The 21,073-nt window shown below is 38.2% G+C and overlaps 2 protein-coding genes across 4 annotated transcripts in view; one reads left to right on the forward strand and one right to left on the reverse strand.

Annotated features, from left to right (window-relative positions):
• Nucleotides 1-861: 861 nt before the first annotated feature.
• Nucleotides 862-1,479, forward strand: CRH (corticotropin releasing hormone; the record flags this gene model as incomplete). The annotated part of the gene is made up of 1 exon (XM_084229520.1): nt 862-1,479. One exon carries the CDS (start codon nt 862-864, stop codon nt 1,477-1,479), a length of 618 nt encoding a protein of 205 aa, XP_084085646.1.
• A 2,254-nt stretch (nt 1,480-3,733) lies between these two features.
• The window catches only part of TRIM55 (tripartite motif containing 55), a gene marked incomplete at both ends in the record, with an annotated part of 42,508 nt that continues 25,168 nt past the window's right edge, over nt 3,734-21,073 (reverse strand). For all 3 annotated transcript variants that reach the window (XM_084229856.1, XM_084229855.1, XM_084229854.1), the window contains one exon: nt 3,734-3,856. In XM_084229856.1, coding sequence (XP_084085982.1) covers nt 3,734-3,856 — 123 coding nt within the window. The remainder of the gene's footprint in view (nt 3,857-21,073) is intronic.

Below are 21,073 nucleotides of genomic sequence, written 5' to 3' on the forward strand. Positions count from 1 at the left end.
AGAGGAGAAGAAAGAGTAGAAGCAGAAAAGAGAAGGAAAGAAAAACCCTGAAAAAGCCCCGGGGACGTCCCTCTGCAGAGAGGCAGAAGTGCCCGCTCATCTGCAGAAGCGCCTCAGAAGGTAGGGAGCTCTTAGACGGAAACATGCCTCCAACTTTGCACTACTGAGCAGCGGCGGAGCCGGCTGTTCTTGTGCAACTGTGTGTGTGTGTGTGTGCGTGTGTGTGTGTGTGTAGATTCCGATAGTAGCTGGGATGTGACAGAAGTAAACTTAGACGGCTGCTCATTGCCATCTGAACTGCAAGTGCCAGTTACTCCTCGCCAGTTGAGTATATGAGCCCCCCCCCCAAGATTCCCCAACTGTCCGGACCCCCGAGAGAAGGTCGCAAGGACAGGGATGGAAAAGGAGGAGGCGAGAGCAGCTCTCAGTTTGGAGGAAATTGCTGAAATATCGGGAAAGGGGTGGAGGGGCGGTTAAAGCGACTGAGATCTTAAATTTGTAATTCTCTAGAGCTCGGGGAATCGGTTTGAGGAATCATTAGCAAGGGGACTCAGGGACCGTCCCTTCGAGGGCCTCGTAAAGAAAAGGTCCACTCCAGCCTGGCGAGGGAGACAGCTTTGGCGCCGAACCCTACAGGCGACCCTTTTTCGACTCTCCCTCTCTCTCCAACTCTAAAAGTCCGCGTACAGGGAGTTCAGCACCGCGGACAGCGACCACCCCCACCTCAGAGCCTCGTCCGTGTCCTGTGGGTAGACCCCATCCTACACCTCCCTGCAGAGCTAAATTCTCACCAATTCTTTCTTTCTCTCTCCTCTCGTTCCGCCCTCTGTTCACCTCTGTGCGGCAGCTAGAGCCCCTAACATGCGCTTGCCGCTGCTCGTGTCCGCGGGTGTCCTGCTGGTGGCTCTCCTGTCCTGCCCGCCATGCAGGGCCCTCCTCAACAGGGGGCCCGTCCAGGGAGCCCGTCAGGCCCCACAGCCCCTGGATTTCTTCCAGTCGCCGCCGCAGCCCCAGCAACCCCAGCAGCCGCAAGCTCGTCCCGTCCTGCTCCGCATGGGGGAGGAATACTTCCTTCGCCTGGGTAACCTGAACAAAAGCCCTGCTACTCCCTTCTCGCCGGTGTCTTCTCCTCTTGCCAGTGGTAGCGGTAGCGGCAGCAGCACCGGCAGCCGCCTCTCTACCGACGAGGCTGCCGCCAACTTTTTCCGCGCTTTGCTGCAGCAGCAGCAGCAGCAGCAGCAGCTGCTGCTGCCTCGGCGCCCGCTCGACAGCCCAACTGGTCCCACAGGGCGCGGAGCCGAGAACGCCCTCGGCGGCCGCCAGGAGGCACTGGAGAGGGAGAGGCGATCGGAGGAGCCGCCCATTTCGCTGGATCTCACCTTCCACCTCCTCCGAGAGGTCTTGGAAATGGCTAGGGCGGAGCAGTTAGCGCAGCAAGCTCACAGCAACAGAAAACTGATGGAGATTATTGGGAAATGAAACGGTTCGTTTGGCCCAAAAGATTCTGTATTTAGCGCACACACACACAAATAAAAAAATTACAGCATTCTGTACCATAGCGTTGCGCCTATACCATTTGTTTATTTTTATATAGCTTGAAGCGTAGGGGATGTACAGCAAGAGAAACTATACTCCTTAACTAGCATGCACAGAGTGTATTCACGTGCAGAAAAACAACAAAATGTTATTTGTATTGTCTACTTTTAGTTTCCATTTCCAGGTGTCTTTATTGGTGTTCTCAAGAGAGTATGGACCCGGGAGGAAATGTTGTGAAGAAACGGACAGAAGTCATACAATTGATTTTGTTGTGGTCTGAGCCAAAGAAAATGTCATTCTCTTGGGTGGGTGAGACAAAAATCTGTAAGCTCTTTGAATCAAGTTTTCTTGTAAACATGTCAGTAATAAAACATCTTTCCAATCCTTGGTCAATTTGGTTGTGCAACAGAATGTTGAATATTTATATTTTTAATAAAAGCTGCAAAGTTAATTATGATTTTATTTTCCTCTTTAATACTAGTAGGGGAAATACTCTTGGCTCCTGGATTCTTCTTGACTTCAGTAGACAGAACTCCTTGCATTTTATTTTCTATTAATAATACAAACACATGTCACTGGCCCACACAAGCCCTGCAATAGCCTGGGGCTTACCTCTGTACCTCTGATTAGTCTGAGGTTGAGTGAAATAATTTGAAAATAGTTGCTTGCAGCTGTAAGATCATAATTCTACAAATGAAAGATTGATTCATGTGGAAATGACATCTAACTCTAAGATGTAAAATAATAGAGAGGAATAGAGAAGGAGGAAAGGAAAAGAGAAGCTTTTGGCAGGGCATTCCTCTAAGCACACAGGGCCAAAATGCTGCATTTTTTTTTTTTCTGTGAGAAAGGACTGCTTTATGAAGTCACTACTTTGGTACCATAAAATATTTTTTCTAAATTACTTTCCAGTGCCTACTTTTAAAAGGAGAAGTGTAATAGCACCTCCACTTTAAACAACCAAATTTAGTTGCTATAATATGGCATGTGGGAAAATATTTCTTATAAAGAATACTTTGACTTTAATAATTTCACAAATACCCTCCTGATTTAAATCTATGCCAACACTAGTCACTTTCATTCTTAGCAATATAAATTACCTCTATTCACTTCTAAAATAAAAAACACATCTTATTAGTTTGCAATGCATTCACCTTTGGTAGTTTGGTTAGAACTTAAGCATTTCAATCAAATATTTAACATTTCTCCTGGGACCCTTTAAATACAGTTGACTAATAGATTAATAAGATAATATGAAAACATTGAATAAATCATTATAAGACTGAATTGTTAAAAACAGTCTTTATTTAAGAGTTTATACAGAGAAGTTATACTTATATTCTGAAGAAGATATTATGGCGTGACAAATAAAGTATTATTTAAATATTCATATATATTAATATATATGTTGCGTGTGTGTGTGTGTGTGTGTGTGTGTGTGTGTGTGTAAGAACAACATGGAGTTGTCCTTACTGGGTTGGTACCTCAGTATACACAATGAGAAAATAGATAGTTTCTGTCGGAAAATCTTTTTCAATGACAGTGACTGATATATGCATATCTAAAACGAGGATTAGAAAATATGTCACAAGAATGTCCCAAACCTGCAGTTTTCTGGACTGTGAAAGTGTCACCAGAGTCAAAACATTTCTAGTATGCCTTCAGCAACATCTATTATGGAAAAGGGAAAACCTTTATGAAACATTTCATACCTTTGGTCAATGATTTACCTTTTGTCCATATATTAAGAAATTAGTCACTTCTGAATAACAATGAATTTCACTGACCATCTGCACTGTTAATGAAGAAAGAAAACAAAAACTACTATGCTAGAATAATTAAAACAAGCGCCTATCTGAGGATAGCATAGTGCCTACTTTTTTCAACACTTGCCACTTGTCATTGACACATTCACACACATACCACACCTACACACCCTTCCTAATATTTTCCACACAATAAAAGATAAGCTCAAGTTTCTTTTTTCCAATGCTTTTTGCAACTATTTTCTCAAAGTATTATTTTCCCTCTTTGTGTTAGATAAATCATCTGGAATTAGAAGTTTCTTTGTCTGCTTTGAATAAATCCTGTTCAGCTGTCCCTTTTATCATCTGTATCATATTGATTTTATTTAGACTCCCTATTGCCTGTGTACATTTCAGCCAGGCAGACAGAGGGGCAACTGTTGGAATGAATGTCATTCACTCGGGGAGTTCAACCAGGAAAAGGAGAAGACGTGGCGACCTGGCTCCGAATCATCTCCATTCCCACTCCCTGAAGCTGCAGTCTGTCCCTGCAGGGGCGGGTCCTCAAATCCAATCTGCAACAGAAGAAAATTGATATCAGAGAAAGAAGAGACTTTTTCTTTGTGGCTAGGCTCAGTCACTTTTCTAGTGAGGAGAAAGGATAATAATAGTTATTATTCTAGAGGACATAATTAATAGTAGGGATAGAAAGCAAGCTCCAGTTATCTTGCCTATGGCTAAGAGCCATGATAGTAATTCACACTCATGATCCAAAAGGGGAATAGTAATACATGCGGTGAAGGAAAGCTCTTGGGAAAAGTCCCGGGCTATTCTAATTTTTTGAGTCTACTTGTACATGATTTACTGAGATGAAAATTGCATTGATGTTAACATGAATTTGGGTTTAGAAAAGACTGCACAATAAATAAAATCTTAATTTAAGTGATATTTCTACGTCACATGTCATTCATGTTATGTCATTTCTTAACCATGAGAATAAGAATTTCCATCAGAATATGTATATGTGTGTATATGTATATATACATACTTATACGTATATGTGTGTATATATATATACATATATATTTTTTTCAAAACTGCTGGCTTAATTTTGAGCAAATCATGATTGAGAGGACTTTTTTCTGTAAGTAATGAAATCTAATAAACATCAATACACTTTTCTAAAGAATTATCTATCCTTTGCATAGCTATCTCTATAAAATATATTTATAAATAACTGACAGATATAACTTGTCCTTTTGAAGCAAGTGATTAATGTAACCTCACAAGTAAAATTTATATTGTTTTGAAATAAAAAATAATAGTGGAATGAGGGAGAATCATAAAGAAGCCTCGCTGAAATGCAATTGACAGATAAACTCCTTACATTTAAAGGACCGTGACAAACACAGTTCTTCCTAAGAGGACTTCCAGAACATCATATTCTGATGACGCTCCTGATAAAATCATCCCACCACATTAGAATATTATTGATTTCAAAGCAATGAGGTAGGCACATGCATTCAACTCAGAAGCCCCAGGTGATGAAGCTGCTATCTGGATGGACAATTTCAGCACAGGCAAAGCAGAACTTTGGTAAGCATGTTGTTGCTGCTCAAAAAATTGTTTCTTGAAAATAAGTGACTGTCCTATGCCGCCAAATTTTATCCTAAATATGTGTTTAGGGGTTATGTTCCAGGTTCTCAAGTACTTGTGGGTTTGGACTTACCCTTCCCACTGCCATGTTGTTTCCTGATAGAAAGTTTTAAAAAGCCATGAAATCATATTTTGGTAATAGTAAAATAAAACCAAATGTGATGTTTTCTATGAAAGAATAGTTGAGATATCAAGTGAAATTGGACATTTTTTAAAGACTGCAATTAGATTCTGTTGGTAATGGGTTAAATACCCTAGTGTCCTTGAAGATGGGGTAGAAAAAACATCCTGACAGAATTCCTGTCTCTGTACACAACAAACTCTTTTCTTCCCCATCATGATCACTTTACTCTCAAGAATCCTAAAAAAAATAAAATAAAATAAAATAAAATAAAATAAAATAAAATAAAATAAAACCCACAACAACAAACAAACAAACAAACAAAAACAAGTTACCTGGGCTTATCGTTGATATGTAAAAAACTTTTTCATTCTTTTTTTTAATTGAGGTAATGTTGGCTTATGTTGCTGTTTTTATTTTGGAAGTATAGGACCCCCTCCCTTCTGGTTATTTTACCACAATGCTACCACCACCAAAGCACCCTCAGTCTCACCACCACAGTCGATTTTGTGCTCACCCTCTTCTTTTCCCCCTCTGAATGCTTCAATTCTAAAGTCTGCTTTCAAGAACTAACTTTTGAGTTTGGTTGTAAAAGTGTTTTTTCTAACCATTCTATAAGAGTGAATTCTTACTGGATGAATAGACCCTCAGGATCTGTAACTCATCTTCCTTGAAGGTAACTCCTAATCTAGAGGCAACTTCCATGAAAACTGTTCTGAAATAGTTAAGGATAAAACTAGTTGAGTAAGAAATTTTTAAAATTTATTTATGCATACAAGAACTGGGGTACAGGCCAGAGGTGTGGGGGTGAGAAGATTCACCAGAGACAGAGTGGGGAGCAGAACAGGTGGACTGACTGAAATACACTGCTGAGGGGAGCAGCGGGCAAGAGGTCTACTGCACCATGTGGGTAGCTCCCTGCCCAGGGATTGAACTCGTGCTGCAGTGGCTGCCAATAGTTTCATATGTTGCGCCTTAATCCCTTGCACCACCAGGGAGGCCCTGAGTAAGGTATTTTCTGTAAAAGATAAAATCTCGGTGAATCTGCTGGTGTCTAACAAACTATTGGAGATTACATTTAGAACAAGTGTATATTGTTGTGCTTTTCTGTACTTGAGATTAAAAATCTATCTTCTATTTAAAATATTTCTGCTGTTAGTACTGTACAGTCTTCAAAACTTGGTATTATACAGTTTGAGTTTGTTTCTTTTATATAACCCTGTTTTCAGGCAATTATTAGATTTTTCCTCCAAACAATATAGACCAATGCAGTCCTTCAGAGAAGAAAGGTCAGTTCCACCAGCTACCAAGAACAGAGATTATCCTTTATATCTTTAGATAACATACACCATCTCCTTGATCATGTTTATGTAAACTTTAAAATCACCAATTATCTTAGCAAGGAAGTACTGTGTAAAGAGGCTTAGCCTGGTTTTGAAGCCCAGACTGTTTATTAGCTTATTATAAGACTTGGCCAAGTCACATAACCTCTCTGAATATTGGTTATCTATTTTGTAAAAAGGAGATTATTTCAAGGACTGAATAAATAAAGATACCTAAAATATTTTGCACATGAATCACTTATATTAAGTATTTTATAAGTTTCCTTCCTTCCTTCCTTCCTTTCATCTTACGTTAGTGAAGATGTTCCTCGGCCATGCAGAATCACATGAGAACTGTTATGAAGAACTACACACAATAGCAATGACCTCCAGAAAGAAATATTGCATATGCAATGTTCATCTTTCCAGAACTGAACAGCACTTATTTGATATAATCATAATTATCCATGACCCTTGTCAGTATACCTCCAACTTTATTTGTGCCTCCTCATAAAGGAAGAATGAGTTAAAAATTTAGAAACCTCCTTTCAATGAGCACAACCCATTAAATCATAAACAGACATTTTTCTTATAGCCTTCCCTAAATGGAACTGTATATATGTATTCTTTAAATAGTTTTCCAAGTGCTGGCTGTCCTCACAGGAAGTGCTGAACAAAGGACAGAATAATAAGCACTGCCCTCTTGCACTTGCTTTTGAGTTTGTCTTACATTCCAGTTTAGTTGATGGTGTATTAAACATGAAAAAAAGATTTTTTTTTTTTTTTTTACTTAAACAGCAGATTTATTTCTCACAGTTCTGGAGGTTGGGATGTCCACGACCAAAATGGAAGGATTTTTATTCCAATATTATTTCTGAACTTCATATATTTTCCTCAGGAGTCAAAATAAACTAACAACCATTTAATACTGTGCTGTATCATAGTGGAGCTTCAGATAATATGAGAAATAAAAAGTTGTGTCAAAAATAAAACCAGGAAATAGAATAGATAACTGTGAGACCCAAGTCAGTTAAGATCCACAAAGACTAGCAGACAAGAGTGATATACTTTTGCTTGGAGGAAGGACTTTTTCTCCAAGATGAATTTGATAAGAATATCTGGATATTCACAAAACAGACGCACTTGGAAACATAAAATCTTTTGATTTCTGTGCTTTTGCTATCAAATTTGTTTTGCAAAGGGAAAAATTACCAGATTATGAAACTCGTTATTGTTTCATTCCACAGAAGAGCAAGGTGATGAGTGACCCTTCCACCCAGAGCTGTGTGAAGTACAAACATCATCCTTGACAGGTTACAGTATCCAGAATCATTTTTTGTTGATGGAGACTAAGGAGCTTATGGACTCTGGTTCTGGGAGCTCTCAGGACAGGTCTAGTATAGGCCGTCTTGGCTGACTTAAACTGTGTATATGGTATTTTGAAAAAAAAATCTTGAATTAGTTGCAAACATTAAAATATCAGGAGCAAGAATGTAGAGAAATATTGTCCACTGTTGGTGAGAATACAAAATGGTGTAACCAATGAGGAAAATGTGGAGATTCTTCAAAAAATTAAACCCAGGATGACCATATGATTCAACAATTCAACTTTTGGGTATATGCCAAATGCATTGAAAGCAGAGACACACAGGCAGTTGCACAGCCATGTTAATGGCAGCACTGGCTGAATAACCAAGACGCAGAAGCAACTTGTGTGCTCAATAATGGATGAATGGATAAGCAAAACGTGGTATGTACATATAATGGAATATATTCAACCCAGGAAGGAAATTCTGAGACATGCTATAACCTTGGTGAATCTTTGGCTTAGTGACATAGCTGGTCACCAAAAAACAAAGACTTGTAGACTTGTAGGAGGTAGCTACAGTAGTCAAATTCATAGGAACAGAAAATGGAATGGTAATTTTCAGTGACAGGGTGGGGGTAGGGGAGAGGAAAATGGCAAGTACAGGGTTTCATTTTAACAAAATGAAAAATTCTGGAGATTGCACAGAATAATGAATACAATTAATACTACTAAACAGCTTAGAAATGGTTAGGATGGTAATTTTTTATGTTATGTATTTTTTAACCACAATTAAAAATTTAATTAGCAGATTTCACACTAAAATCTGAATTTGCAGCTTCCCTTGACAAAATAGACTTTAGCAACCCAGAGCTTGTATGGACAATTGAGCAGCAGAGCTCCTTTTTCCTCTTCTGCGGCGGGGTTCAAAGGCCACATGTCATTGTGCTTGTAGAGCTGTTATGCTCACAATAAAGAAGCAGCAAATGTTATCTTGTATTTATGCTTCTATCAACATTTTTCTTTTTACTTGGCCTGCCTTTTTATTAATGTTACATTCTTGGTGTCTAAAGGCATATAAATTCGTTGCTTTTAACAGAAGGTTAGCTTTTATATAGGAAGGTGTGAAAAAAGAGTAAAATGTCCAGTGCAGACTTTGGTTGGATTTATGCTAAATGTGATGATTTCTTCAAAAAGTCAACATGCTTCTGTGGCAAGATATTTGACCAAAGTATGAAACTGCTTTCAATGTTCAGTTGAGGTCAGATGTTTCTCTGGGTACTTGTTATAGGAAATATAGCTGGGGGTAATCTGGTGAACATGCTTTGGTTTGGGCTTGGGGAAATACCATAACCCCTTTTCCTAAGTGCATCTTGCCCCATGTGATTCCCTGACTGAGCAAAACCAAACAGATTCTTTTCTGATATTTACTCTGGCACAAATCTGGATAGTCATTTATGAGGGAAATTATTTTTCAGCTAGTCCAAAATAATTGAATGAGATCTGCATCTATGCTTTCAGGGCCTCTTTAAGGCCCCAGCCACAATCCTTCCCCAAATGATCTCTCTCTATGCCCAGAATTCTGATCCATTAAAATTTACCAGCATCATGCTCCAATCCCTCAGTTTTATCCAAATGATAGTGATAGATTTGATTGCCGAATTGCAACTAAGAAACTAGTGGAGGATGATGGCTTAATGGACATCCCTGAAAGATAAGATTTTACCTAGAATGACCATGCCTTATCCTGAAGGATGACTGCTTTGAATATGTTACCTACTGTGCCAGACACTTTAGGGGACTTGGGGGGCAGTGAGAAAATTTGTATCCAGGTCCCTACACCTCTCTCTGCTGTAGTGAATGCCAATTACAAATTCATTCTGACAGAAGACTCTAATTACCACTGCATGTTAAATGCCAGTCCTTCTAGACCAATTGAGAAGAACTCTTGCCCATTATAATAAAATCCATTTGCGTTAAAGGAATGTGGGTAGGAGGGGTAAGGCTAGACTTGATGCTGCTGAGTGGGCAAACACCCAACAGCTATCTTGCACCTGCTAGGCTGGGTCATAGAATCAAAGCCAGATGCTGGAAACAGGTGTGAGTAGGAATGCTGAGATCAGGTTTAGAATGTTTATTCAGAAAGACTAAATCCAAGCATTGGCTTATGTACCTACTTCGCATTCCTGAACCTCAGACTCTTAAATGGTTTAAGCACTATGGAATCCAGGCCAGAAAGGAGAGTAAGTGAAGAACATGAGCCAATCATCAATGACTGAAAAAGTAACTGAGACATGATCTGTGACTCCCAGCAAGGGTATAAGCCTTAGAAACCTGTTGGGCAGGTCTGTCTTCATGGGATTTGTTTCACAGAAATGAGGACATTTCTGCTTGGGGCAGAGCACCAAGATATGTTGGGAATGAAGCACAGAGCTGTGAAAATACACCACATTCTCCATGAATGTTAGCGAGAAAAGAAAATAGTTGCCTTGCCTCCCTCAAAGAAAAAAAAAAGACCCTCAGAAAGAAAACTTTCACTAGAATCATTTTTTCCTTGGGAGGAGTTACAGATGCACACAGTAAGTGATTGTAAGAGATGGGTAAAGGACGTTGATTTGGGGACTCACTGCCATTAACTACTTTCTTTGTGCCAAGAGAAGATCAGAAGCCAGAATAATTTCTTCAGACTTTTGGAAAAAGAAAAAATTAAGCTCACTTTTCCTTAACCTGGAGGAAGAGAAATGGTATATATTTTTTGGTTTGTCTTAAAAATTGGTGTCTAGGTATTGATAGGGTCAGGTTGGAGAACAGGAAAGAGAAACTAAAACATCGCTATCACTGCCTGGCAAAAACAAAGCCAGCCTGGTTCTCAGAAATGGGCATAATGATTGTGTGTCCAGTATAGAGTGTGTGTGTTCTCAGCCTTTCTGAAAGGAGAGCTGAATTACAAAGAAGTGCTAATTAGATCATTGATTGCTCCTTGACAGCAGCATCCTGTCTTTGCCTGTTGTTAAGCAAAAAGGACTAAGATTCTCCTCAGGAGCCAGGGGAAGTCAATAGCATTATTATGCCTAATTTATGGACAAGAAAACGCAGGCTCAGGAAGGTTGAGGAACTTGCTCAAAGTAACTGTAAGTATAAAGTTCTGAGAGTGTGTTAAAAGTGACCACAAGTCCAAAGAGGAAAGAGTAGCTAGTGCTTCTGAAATTATGAGGTGCAGGCAACAGGGCTGACTCCACCACTGATAGTCAGGGAGAGGTAAGTTGGTCAGCAGCAAGGGGTCCGACTAAAGGATTGGTGTGCTGTCATTGGCAATGAGCATACACATCCCTGCAAGGACTGGAGGCCTAGAAACAATCTCTCTGTGCTCTGCCAGGCTGTGCCAATGTGTCATGAGCTGTGAGTCAAAGCAGGGAGGCCTTGATCTCACTGTTTTTTCATTGGTCACATCGGCCAAATAAAGTGGGGATTCACTCACTTCCTCCATGGTGTGACCTGAACACACACACTCTGTGGTGGAGGACAAGGACTCACTAGACACCAAGTTCCCAGCTGCTCTGTGACTTTCAGCAAGTCATACATCCTCTAGGATCCTCCACTACAACATGGAAAAGTTTCATAACTCCTCCTGTACACGGTTACTGTGAGATTTCAATGAAAGAATGTCTATGAAAGAATGTGTAGTGATAGATCAATGCATGTACATTAGTTGCAGTCAGTGCCATGTGGTTTTTTAGATGCACTACATGATGGTGGATTACTTCTTTGCCTTGTGGGCTCTAGTGGAGAAAAGGCATTTTGTGGAAATCACTGAGATACATAAAGACAGAAAAAAATACTCAGAATGTACACCACTACCAAGGGTCTTAGGTTAAATCAGTAAAATAAACAATTTGATAACATAGGAAGCAAAACTCAACAAGTTAGGTCAACTCAACCAGAAAGCTTTCTCTAGTTCCTGCATTGCTTTCTCCAGTTCCTGCATTGCTGTTTTCAAGGGCCCAGGTTGCCAGGCAAAATGAATTCATTGCACTGCTCACACATGATTTACATTATATTTGTCTCTTTAAAATGCATACAGCCATTTTTGCTTCCATTAAAGTGATATCTACCAAGGATGCTATTATATCCTAAGACATATAGTTTACAATTTTAGTATAGATTTTTTTTACCTTTTAGAAAAGCCCCCAAATTGACAATTATTGGGATATCACTTTCCTAGCAGGAAAAAAATCCCCCAAAAAGAAAACTGCAATTGTAGGATACAAATGAAAAAACATCAATAATGTTAATGTAATGGCCTCATTAAGACTTGTTAAAGAAAAACCTTGCTCTCCTACAACTTTTAAATGTAAAAATGCCTGCATTTCATTATCACATAATTTCCAAAATTATTAAGCCCTGGAAACTGTTATGCAGTAAATATAGGCCAGCTCTGAACATTGATCAGTTTTCCTTTTTTTTTACCAACTTGAAATTCCAGCAGAGTCAGGGCTCCTGGCATATCAGCGATTTGTAAACTTGAATCTCCTAATTTGTAACATAAGCAATCACTCTCAGTAGGGATTTCTGTTTGAAAATAATTTGATACCCTGGATCCCTCAATTAAATTTAGAGAACATAGTTAAGTTTTCATTCATTTTAGTTTGTTTTGGAAAATTAAATAGACCATTTCAAAGAACACAGGACTTATAGTCACACTCATGGGAAATCATGTTCTTGGTCTCCTGCTTTATTTTTTAAAAAAATGTTCTGTAATACCTTGTGAAATTAATCTCACAGAGAAAAGAAGCTTTCTTGCTCTCTAGCCTCTAGGATCTCTCACTGCTTAGTATCTAAGGGCAGATAGAGTTGATATTTGCCCTTGAAATCAGAATGAATGGTTAGGTCTGAAAGGTCATCTGTATGAGAATAATTTAATCTTTTTGTCTGTGATACCTTATTGAAACCCAGGGATCCTTATGGCTGCTTCTACATAGAACTTTGGTTTATTGTTCAGCTAGCTTTGGGGAAATATGAATTATCAAGGGGACTTAATCTGGGGATGCAAAATTTGATAAGGTCTCAGATCTGGGGGCACATGTATTGGTTTCTGTGAGCCTAGGAAATAACTCCTGGCATTCCAGAGAAGACTCTTTGCTAGCTCTCATTTATCTTTTTAACCACTTAAATCATCAATTTGACCTCCTTCCTTTCTTCCATTGTTTTTATTTATTCATTTTTTATTTTTTACTTAGGTAACATTGTTTCACAACATCCTATGTGACTCAGGGACACAGGATCACACCTTCTCAAATGGATATCCTCATACTCTTTCATTATTTTATGAAATGTTTTTTATTTTTCTCTGGAGACATCTTTTTAACTTCACATAACAACATATAGAGCCAAAGCTTGGTACTAAGAACTGGCCATGAACTGGTTTCCTTTAGTCATAGTTTCCCCATTAGCCTTGACCTGTGTATATCCCTTATGATATTTTAGGTTATGAGTTGAAAGTTGTGGGTTTTCCTGAGGTTCTGTCTCTAAGCTTATGATATGCTAGACAGGGAGGATCTGGGATCACTTGGAATAGGAGAAGGGACCATCTTCAACGTCTCATCAACAACTGCGTTGACAACCTCATATCTTTTCAGGCAAGGGAATAAAAGACCAGTGCTGGAAGTCCTACCCATTACGGGGTGACGTCTACTGTTCTGTAGCAAGTGGTTAGACAGAACAGGAGTGTGTCATGAAAATGTACAGAAATATTGACTCATAAAGTAATTCATATCAAAACCAAAATTAGGGCCCCACACATCACTGACAACTAATAGGTTATAAAATTTAATCTAGTCACTTAAATATACCAGACACGTCATTGATTCTGGTCTTTGCATACTTGGCTCTGTGTGTGGCTAGGGGAGGAAGGGGAACCAAGCTTCTTGGACTTAGGCCATGAGGCCTTGCCCATGCCAGCCATTTGGAATGCCTTAAAGACTGTCAGCACCTTCTTCCCCACTTGCCCCCTAACTTTTCAAAACTACTTTAAAGATACTATATGTGAAATAGAGCCCTCTCTGTACCCATTTAGACAGGCAGAAACAAAAAGATAAACAGAAAATAGCTTTTTTGTTTTAACAGGTATCTTGAGATATATGATTCAAGAAAATATAATAATGTTCAATGTGATTACATCTACACAGGGTTTCAAAATACATGAGGCCAAAACTGATAGAACTGCAGGGTAAATGTTAAAATCCACAATTACAGTCAGATATCTCAAAATTCCTCTCTCAGAAGTTAATGAAGCAAGTAAACAGAAAATCAACTGACCTAATTATCACTTATAGAACACTCCACCCAAAAACAACAGAAAAACAAAGTTTTCCATTGCACATGGAACATATTCCAAGTTAGATCATATTTTGGCCATAAAAATCTTAATATTTTTGAAAGGATTAGAAGAAACATGTAAAAAATGTTCTCTCTTCTCAGTAGTCTCAAACCAGAAATCAATATGAAAATTACCTGAAAAGTATCCAAATATCTGAAAGTTAGGCGCCACTCATGTAAATAATCCATGGGACAAAGAATGAATCACAAAGTAAACTCAAAAATAATTTGAATTAAATTAAAACAAAAATATAAGTCAGTAGTATTTCAAATCTTATAGGATGCAGCTAAAGCAGTGAATAGAAGAAAAATTATAGCATTGAATGCTTATATTAGAAAATAAGAAATATTTCAAATCAACAATCCCAGTTTTTACCCTAAGAAGCTAGAAAGAGAAAAGAAAATTAAACTCAAAATAAGTATAAGGATGAAAATAATAAAGAGCAGAAATTAATAAAATAGAAAGTAGACAAAAATAGAGAGGGCAGTGGGTAAAATAGAGAAAACAAATAAAACCAATAAAGTCAAGGTTTTACATTACGTGACTTAGAAACTTCTATAAAAATCAAGGCAGTGTGGTATTGACAATATATACCATATATAAAGATATAGATATACACAAACATCCTATCAATAGAGTCCAGGCATAGCCCCATACATGCATGGTCATCTGAATTTCTACAAAGGCATCAAGATAATTCTCTGAGGTAAAGGTTAGTTTTTTCAACAAATAGTACTGGAACAACTGAATATCTACGTGGGGAAAAAAAAAATAACCATAAAACAAAACCTTGGGACTTACCTCATATATACAAAAGTTAACTTAAAATGACCTTAGATATTTTAAGAGTTAAAACTATAAAAATACGGAAGAAAACATGGGAGAGAATTTTTGTGATTTTGAGTTAAGCAAAGATGTCTTAAATAGAACATAAGAAAACAAATCATAAAGGAAAAATTGACAAATTGAACTTCTACAAAACTAAAAAGTTTGCTTTTCATAACACACAGTTAAGAAAATGAAAAGGCAAACAAAACACATGGGCAAAATATTTGCAAAAAACATCAGATAAGGGAGTATTATCAAAATACATGAAGACTCTCTAAGAAGATAAACAACCCAACCAAAAAAGTGAGCAAAGTGTGTGAACAGATACTTTATCAAATAAAATATAATGACTGATAAACACTTAAAATACGCTAAATATCATTAGTAATCTGGAAAATGTAAATTAAAACAACAAAATATACCATGTACACCCATTAGAAAGATTAAATATGAAAAAATGACCTAATACCAAGGGTCAGTTAGGATGTGGAATAACTAGAACACGCTAATATTTTTGGTGGAAACACAAAAAGAATAGCCACTATGGAAATCTTTGACAGTTTCTTATGAAGTATAGCATGAACTTAGCATACAATTCAACAATTCTACACCTAGGTATTTACTCAAGACAAATGAAAACATGCATTCACTTCTAGAAGACATATGTGAATGTTCGCAGCAGCTTGTGCTAACACAAGCATACAGCAAGTGATGAATAGATACACTGTGATATAGACATGCAATGGCATACTACTTGGGAATAAAAAGAAAGGGGGCTACTGATAGATACAACAAAATGTATCCATCAAAAAAAGCATTATTCTAAGTTAAGAAGGACAATCACAAAAATCTTACTACAGCTTATCATTTATGAGACCTTCTAAAATTGGTAAAACTACAATGATAAGCAAACATCAGCTGGGATAGAGGGAAAAATTAACTGCAAAGGTACATGACAGAATTTTTTTGGAGAGATGGAAATATTTGAAGTCTTAATTGTAGTAGTGGCTATATAATGCTACATATTTGTCAAAACTTACTGAATTGATGAAACAGGTAAATTCACAAAATCACAAATCTTTCATCTCTCTTCATTATTCTAATATTATGTGGCTGCCCCTGATGTGTACATTCTAAGTCTTTGTTCTATTGGGCAACAAGATCTTTAGAAGGTCTGAGTACCTTTGAGAAGGACTTCAGAATTGAGCCAACATGGATTTTATGGAGTTTATTGCACTTAAAGTGATAATGGCAGCTGTGTAAACATTCAGCTAAATGAGTGCCCAGGAAGAGATTTGGAATACAGTTTGGGATGTGGAGATTTATGTAAGAACTTCTTGGCAAGACATATTTTGAGAAATGCAATGGATTATCTATTTCAATGAGAATCTATTATTTTTGTCACTCAGAATGATTTATGTCAGGCCTCAGTCCATAATCCTCCTAATGAAAGCATCCTGAAACAAATTATAAGGTTCTTTGTACTAGATTTTTTTACTCTCTATTTTTGTGTAAATAAATGAATCTTTCATATTTGATTCATTTGATCAATGCGAAAACTGAGGCTCAAATAAATTAAGCATCCAGAGTCAGATGTACAAGAGACAGGACCAGAACAAAGTCCTTTCATTTAATTACATCAAATCTTTCCAGTGTCCTAAGCCTTAGCAGAACTTCTACTCAACTTGTCTGTTTTCAGATTTGAAGACTGGAATGTGAAAAGTAGGTAGTCTCGTCTTGAAACAATAAATAGTTATTATATGGTAAAGTTTTTAGGGACTTTTACAACTAATGCTCTAGTGAAATAATTTGAATTGTGGTTCTTTATAGAGGCAGAAATTACAAATATTTTAATGTCCAAGTTCCCTCATCCAAAGCAATTGGTTCTCATTAGTTGGGAAATAATAAAAGCAGGGGAGAGGGGGCCCTCTGACCTCGAAGCAGCTGCCATGGTTCAGCTCAAATATCAGCCAGAGCAGCTGCCACATTAGTCCCCCAACAGGGAGACTTTTCTCTAGAAATCCCTGTTCCCTAAACAGCACCCATGAAATGGTTTGGACAAATTCTTCCACATGAGGCCATCAAGTCTCATTTGGAAAAGGAGAAGGAAAAAGGAAGGGACTTTTATTATTGCTGTTTATACTGGGAAAATCTGATTACCACATATATTCCCAATAAAATACCAGTTGTCCATGGGGGTAGGGGTGGGGATGATTCGTGCATAATTAATCCCCAAATATAATTTGCTTGCAAGTATTACAGGAAAAGAAGGGATGGATGGAAACAAATTAGACAGGGGAATGACACAGGAGGACTCCCCAGGAGATGATGCTCAGAGATAGCTTTCTAAAGGCTGCTATTCTAGGTCCTTTTTCTTCACTTTATTTTAGCCCTGTCATCTGAGATTGACTAGGGTATAATGTAACTTTGTCAAAATAAATTTAAAAATTGCCACATGAAGTTGACCAAATTTTGTTTCCATCAAACTCTTTTTGCATTAACTGAGCATACAGCAGACATGGCCTAGCAGGGTGGAAACTTAGAGGGTGATTTTGTGTTAAAGACCAGGGATGCATAGGGGTTTTGCTCAGTATGATTTATGATGTCTTTCACAACGTTTTCTGGGAAAGATGGTATATGACTGGATTCAAAATACATCCTACAGAAATGAGTGGGAGCCAGGAGGTGAAATTTGATGTAGGACTGAGTTCAAATCTTTTTTTTTTAAAAGATTTATTTATTTATTTATACAAGCACTGGGTAGAGTCAGAAGCACGGGAGGGTGAGAGAATTCACCAGAGCCAGAGCGGGGAATAGAACAGGCAGACTGACAAAATACACTGCTGAGGGGAGCAGCAGGCATGGCAGGAGAGATCTGTGGTGCCATGTGGGACCCTCGCTGGTGGCCGGGGATAGAACCAGCGCTGCAGAAGCTGAGGGCAGCTTCACAGCCCAGCGCTCAACTGCTGTGCCACCAGGGGAGGCCCCTGAGTTCAAATCTTATTGGGAAATTATTTTCTCTTTGACAAGTAGGCTGGGGATGCAGCAATGATACTCTGATCTAATAAAAAGCCAGAATCTCCATTAACCACTGGTGGAGAGAGGTGATGTCTGGTTTTTGCCATGACCAGTTAATAAAAAAGAATCTGCCTATGTGACTAAGTGAACAGAGAAGAAAAATAATAAAACAGAGATTAGATAGCATCAAAAATCACAGTCATCAAAAGAAAGGGCAGGTTTCACTATATGAATAGCTACAAGGAAAGCACCCTGAAATAGAGCATTTATCTTAAAAGATTTGTGTTTCCAAAACCAACAAGCAACTATAAACCAGAGACATACAACAGGGGGGTGGGAGGGAGAAGGGAGTAGGATCAAAACAATGGTGGTGGGAATTGTGTGGCGACTATAACCAAGATGAAAATGCATACATTGTGCAAAAAATGAAAAATGATGTAAAAATATGTAAAATTAAAAAATAAAAAATGAAAAAAAAAGACTACAAAAAAAAAGAAAGATTTGTGTTTCCACTTATGGTGGCCGAAGTGGGTTTACAGTTCAGCAAGTGAGCCTCAGATGTTTATGAGCTTTTAAGGCAATCTTATTCCCTGCCATGGGACCACAGTTAATGAATCAAGGAGAACTTCTGTGTTACATCCTAAATGTTCAGAGAAAGACTAAGGATGAAGTGTGAAATTCCAACAAGGTAACCTTGTATTTGACACATATTAGATTAGTGCATTGTATTCTTAGATGATAAAGGGGAATCAGGCCTGTAAAAAGAATCACAGAGGCCAGGAATTTGATACTATGAGTAGGTCTCTATAGATCTATCCATGTCCCCTTTCAGGGATCAAAAATTGGTACTCTGTCATGAATGGATTTATTTCTCTATGTGAAAGTCCCTTTCTCAAACACTGAGAACTATACCAGCAAGTTTCTTTGAATATTGAAGATCCATCCATCCTACCCCACCACAATTGTCTCAGCTTCATCTTACCAGGTTGCCAGATGAATGTGAGCGCACATTACATGGGCTCAGTAAATGACAGACAAGAAGCATGACTCCCCTTTCAGCCTCAGAGAAGCATTGCAAGGACATGTGGTGACAAAGCCCCAAACCTAAATTTTCCAAATGTAAACTGAACTCTTCAAACAATTATTCATATCCACAATTAGGATATTCCACTAAAGCATGGAGTTTGCTCTCTTCCCACTTGCCCCACCAAATTCATAGCCAGTACATCCTTCTACTGCTCTTCATCACAAATAATGATAGGAGGAGGAGTTATGCACCTGAGCAGACTATAAGGACCCTCAAAAACTCTAGGATACACAGGTTATTGGCTGACTATTAGACACTGGGGGCAGGTCTCACTCCCCTAAAATTACAGACATGACAAGGACCTGTGGAGGTCCCACCACCATCACTGAATAGTTAATGAGGCAGAAAGGAACTATATGTCCAGTCAAAAAAATGGGCACAAGAACTTAAAAGACACTTCTCCAAAGAGGGAATGCAAATGGCCAGCAGTCTTTTGAAAAAATGTTCAACATCCCTGCTCTGTCTCTGGTAAATCCTCTCACCCTCCTGTATATCTGGTCTGTACCCTGGTTCTTGTATAAATAAATAAATAAATCTTAAAAAAAAAAACCACAATAAGACACCACTTTACACCAGGAAGATTGGCACATATTTAAAAACTAGCAACAAGAAATGTTGGTGAGGATGTGGTGAAAAAGAACTCTCCTACACTGCTGTTGGGAATGCAAACTGGTCCAACCACTATGGAAAGCGGTGTGGAGGTTCCTTAGACTACTAAAAATGAAACTACCATATATCCCAGCAATTCCACTCATAGGGATCTACCCAAAGGACACAAAAACATTAATTCAGAAGACTGTTTGCACCCCTATTTTTATTGCAGCACTATTTATAATAGGTAAGATTTGGAAACAAACAAAATGCCCCAAAATAGATGACTGAATCAAGAAGATGTGATATATATACAAAATGGAATACTATTCAGCAATCAAAAAAGATAAACTAATGCCATTCTCAGGAATATGGGTTGATCTAGAAGGGATTATGTTCAGTGAGATACATCAGAAGGAAAAAGAAAAATATCAGATGGTTTCACTTATAGGAGGAATATAGGGGAACCAAATAAGATCAGGGAGAAAAATAATAACAATAAAAACCACAACAAAACAAAACAAAAATAGCAGACACTATAAATCAGAGACATTCTGCAGGGGAGGGGGAGGGAGAAGGATCAAAATAAAGGCAGAAAGAGCACAAGTGACTATGGTGATGGAGCATGGGTGAACTGGTGGTGGAAATTCTATGGGAACTACAGCTGAGAAAAGAAAGCAAACACCAAACAAATATGAGCAATGATGCAAAATATATATAAATAGATTTTAAAAAATGAAAGGAACTGTATGGTGCAAGCTTCAAGAAAAGTCAATGTCAATCCAGAGAAAAGTCAATGAGCCAGAAATAGCCAAAGCCTTTCAGCATCAGTCACTCTGAATTGCTTCTCAGCTAAAGGCACAGGGAGCTGGGTCTCAAGTCCAGCAGGGTCTTTTACTCAAATGTACTTGGGGCTTGAATTTTTTAAAAACTATTAATTAAACTGATAATATTCAAATGTTATTAAAAGAGTATGAAGTCAGTTTGTAAGCAAGATTCATAACACTAAACAAGAAAAGGCTTGACTATGATAAATGTGACTCAAAAATAATATGCAGGGGTTGTTTGTTGACTTTGTAACCTTGCTTTGCTTTGACTTTCTTAAGGCTCCTAGATGAACCCTGATCTTTTGACTGTTAATTCATTCAGAGTTCAACTGACTACAACTGCCCTGATGTTTCTGTACACAGGCAACTTCCTCCTTTCTCAAGAGAGACTCTGAGGGTCTTGAGGGCTGAAAAAGAATTTACCAACCTACCAACGCAAAAACCGCCTACAACAGTATCCTTGAATGGGATCATCAGACCACTCCCTAGGAAATTCTGGAGTGAGCAGATGAAATGCTGCTACCAAATCTGCAGAAATCCTACATATTCCTGAGTGAGTCCTTTGCTGCTCCTCTTTATACATTAAGAGTAGGGAAACCTCACACTATATGAACACCTTTACAAACTGGCATGCCCTTATAACCATTATAATGAGTTTCC

The sequence above is a fragment of the Talpa europaea genome (genome assembly GCF_964194135.1).
Source record: "Talpa europaea genome assembly, chromosome: 3".
NCBI lineage: Eukaryota > Metazoa > Chordata > Mammalia > Eulipotyphla > Talpidae > Talpa > Talpa europaea.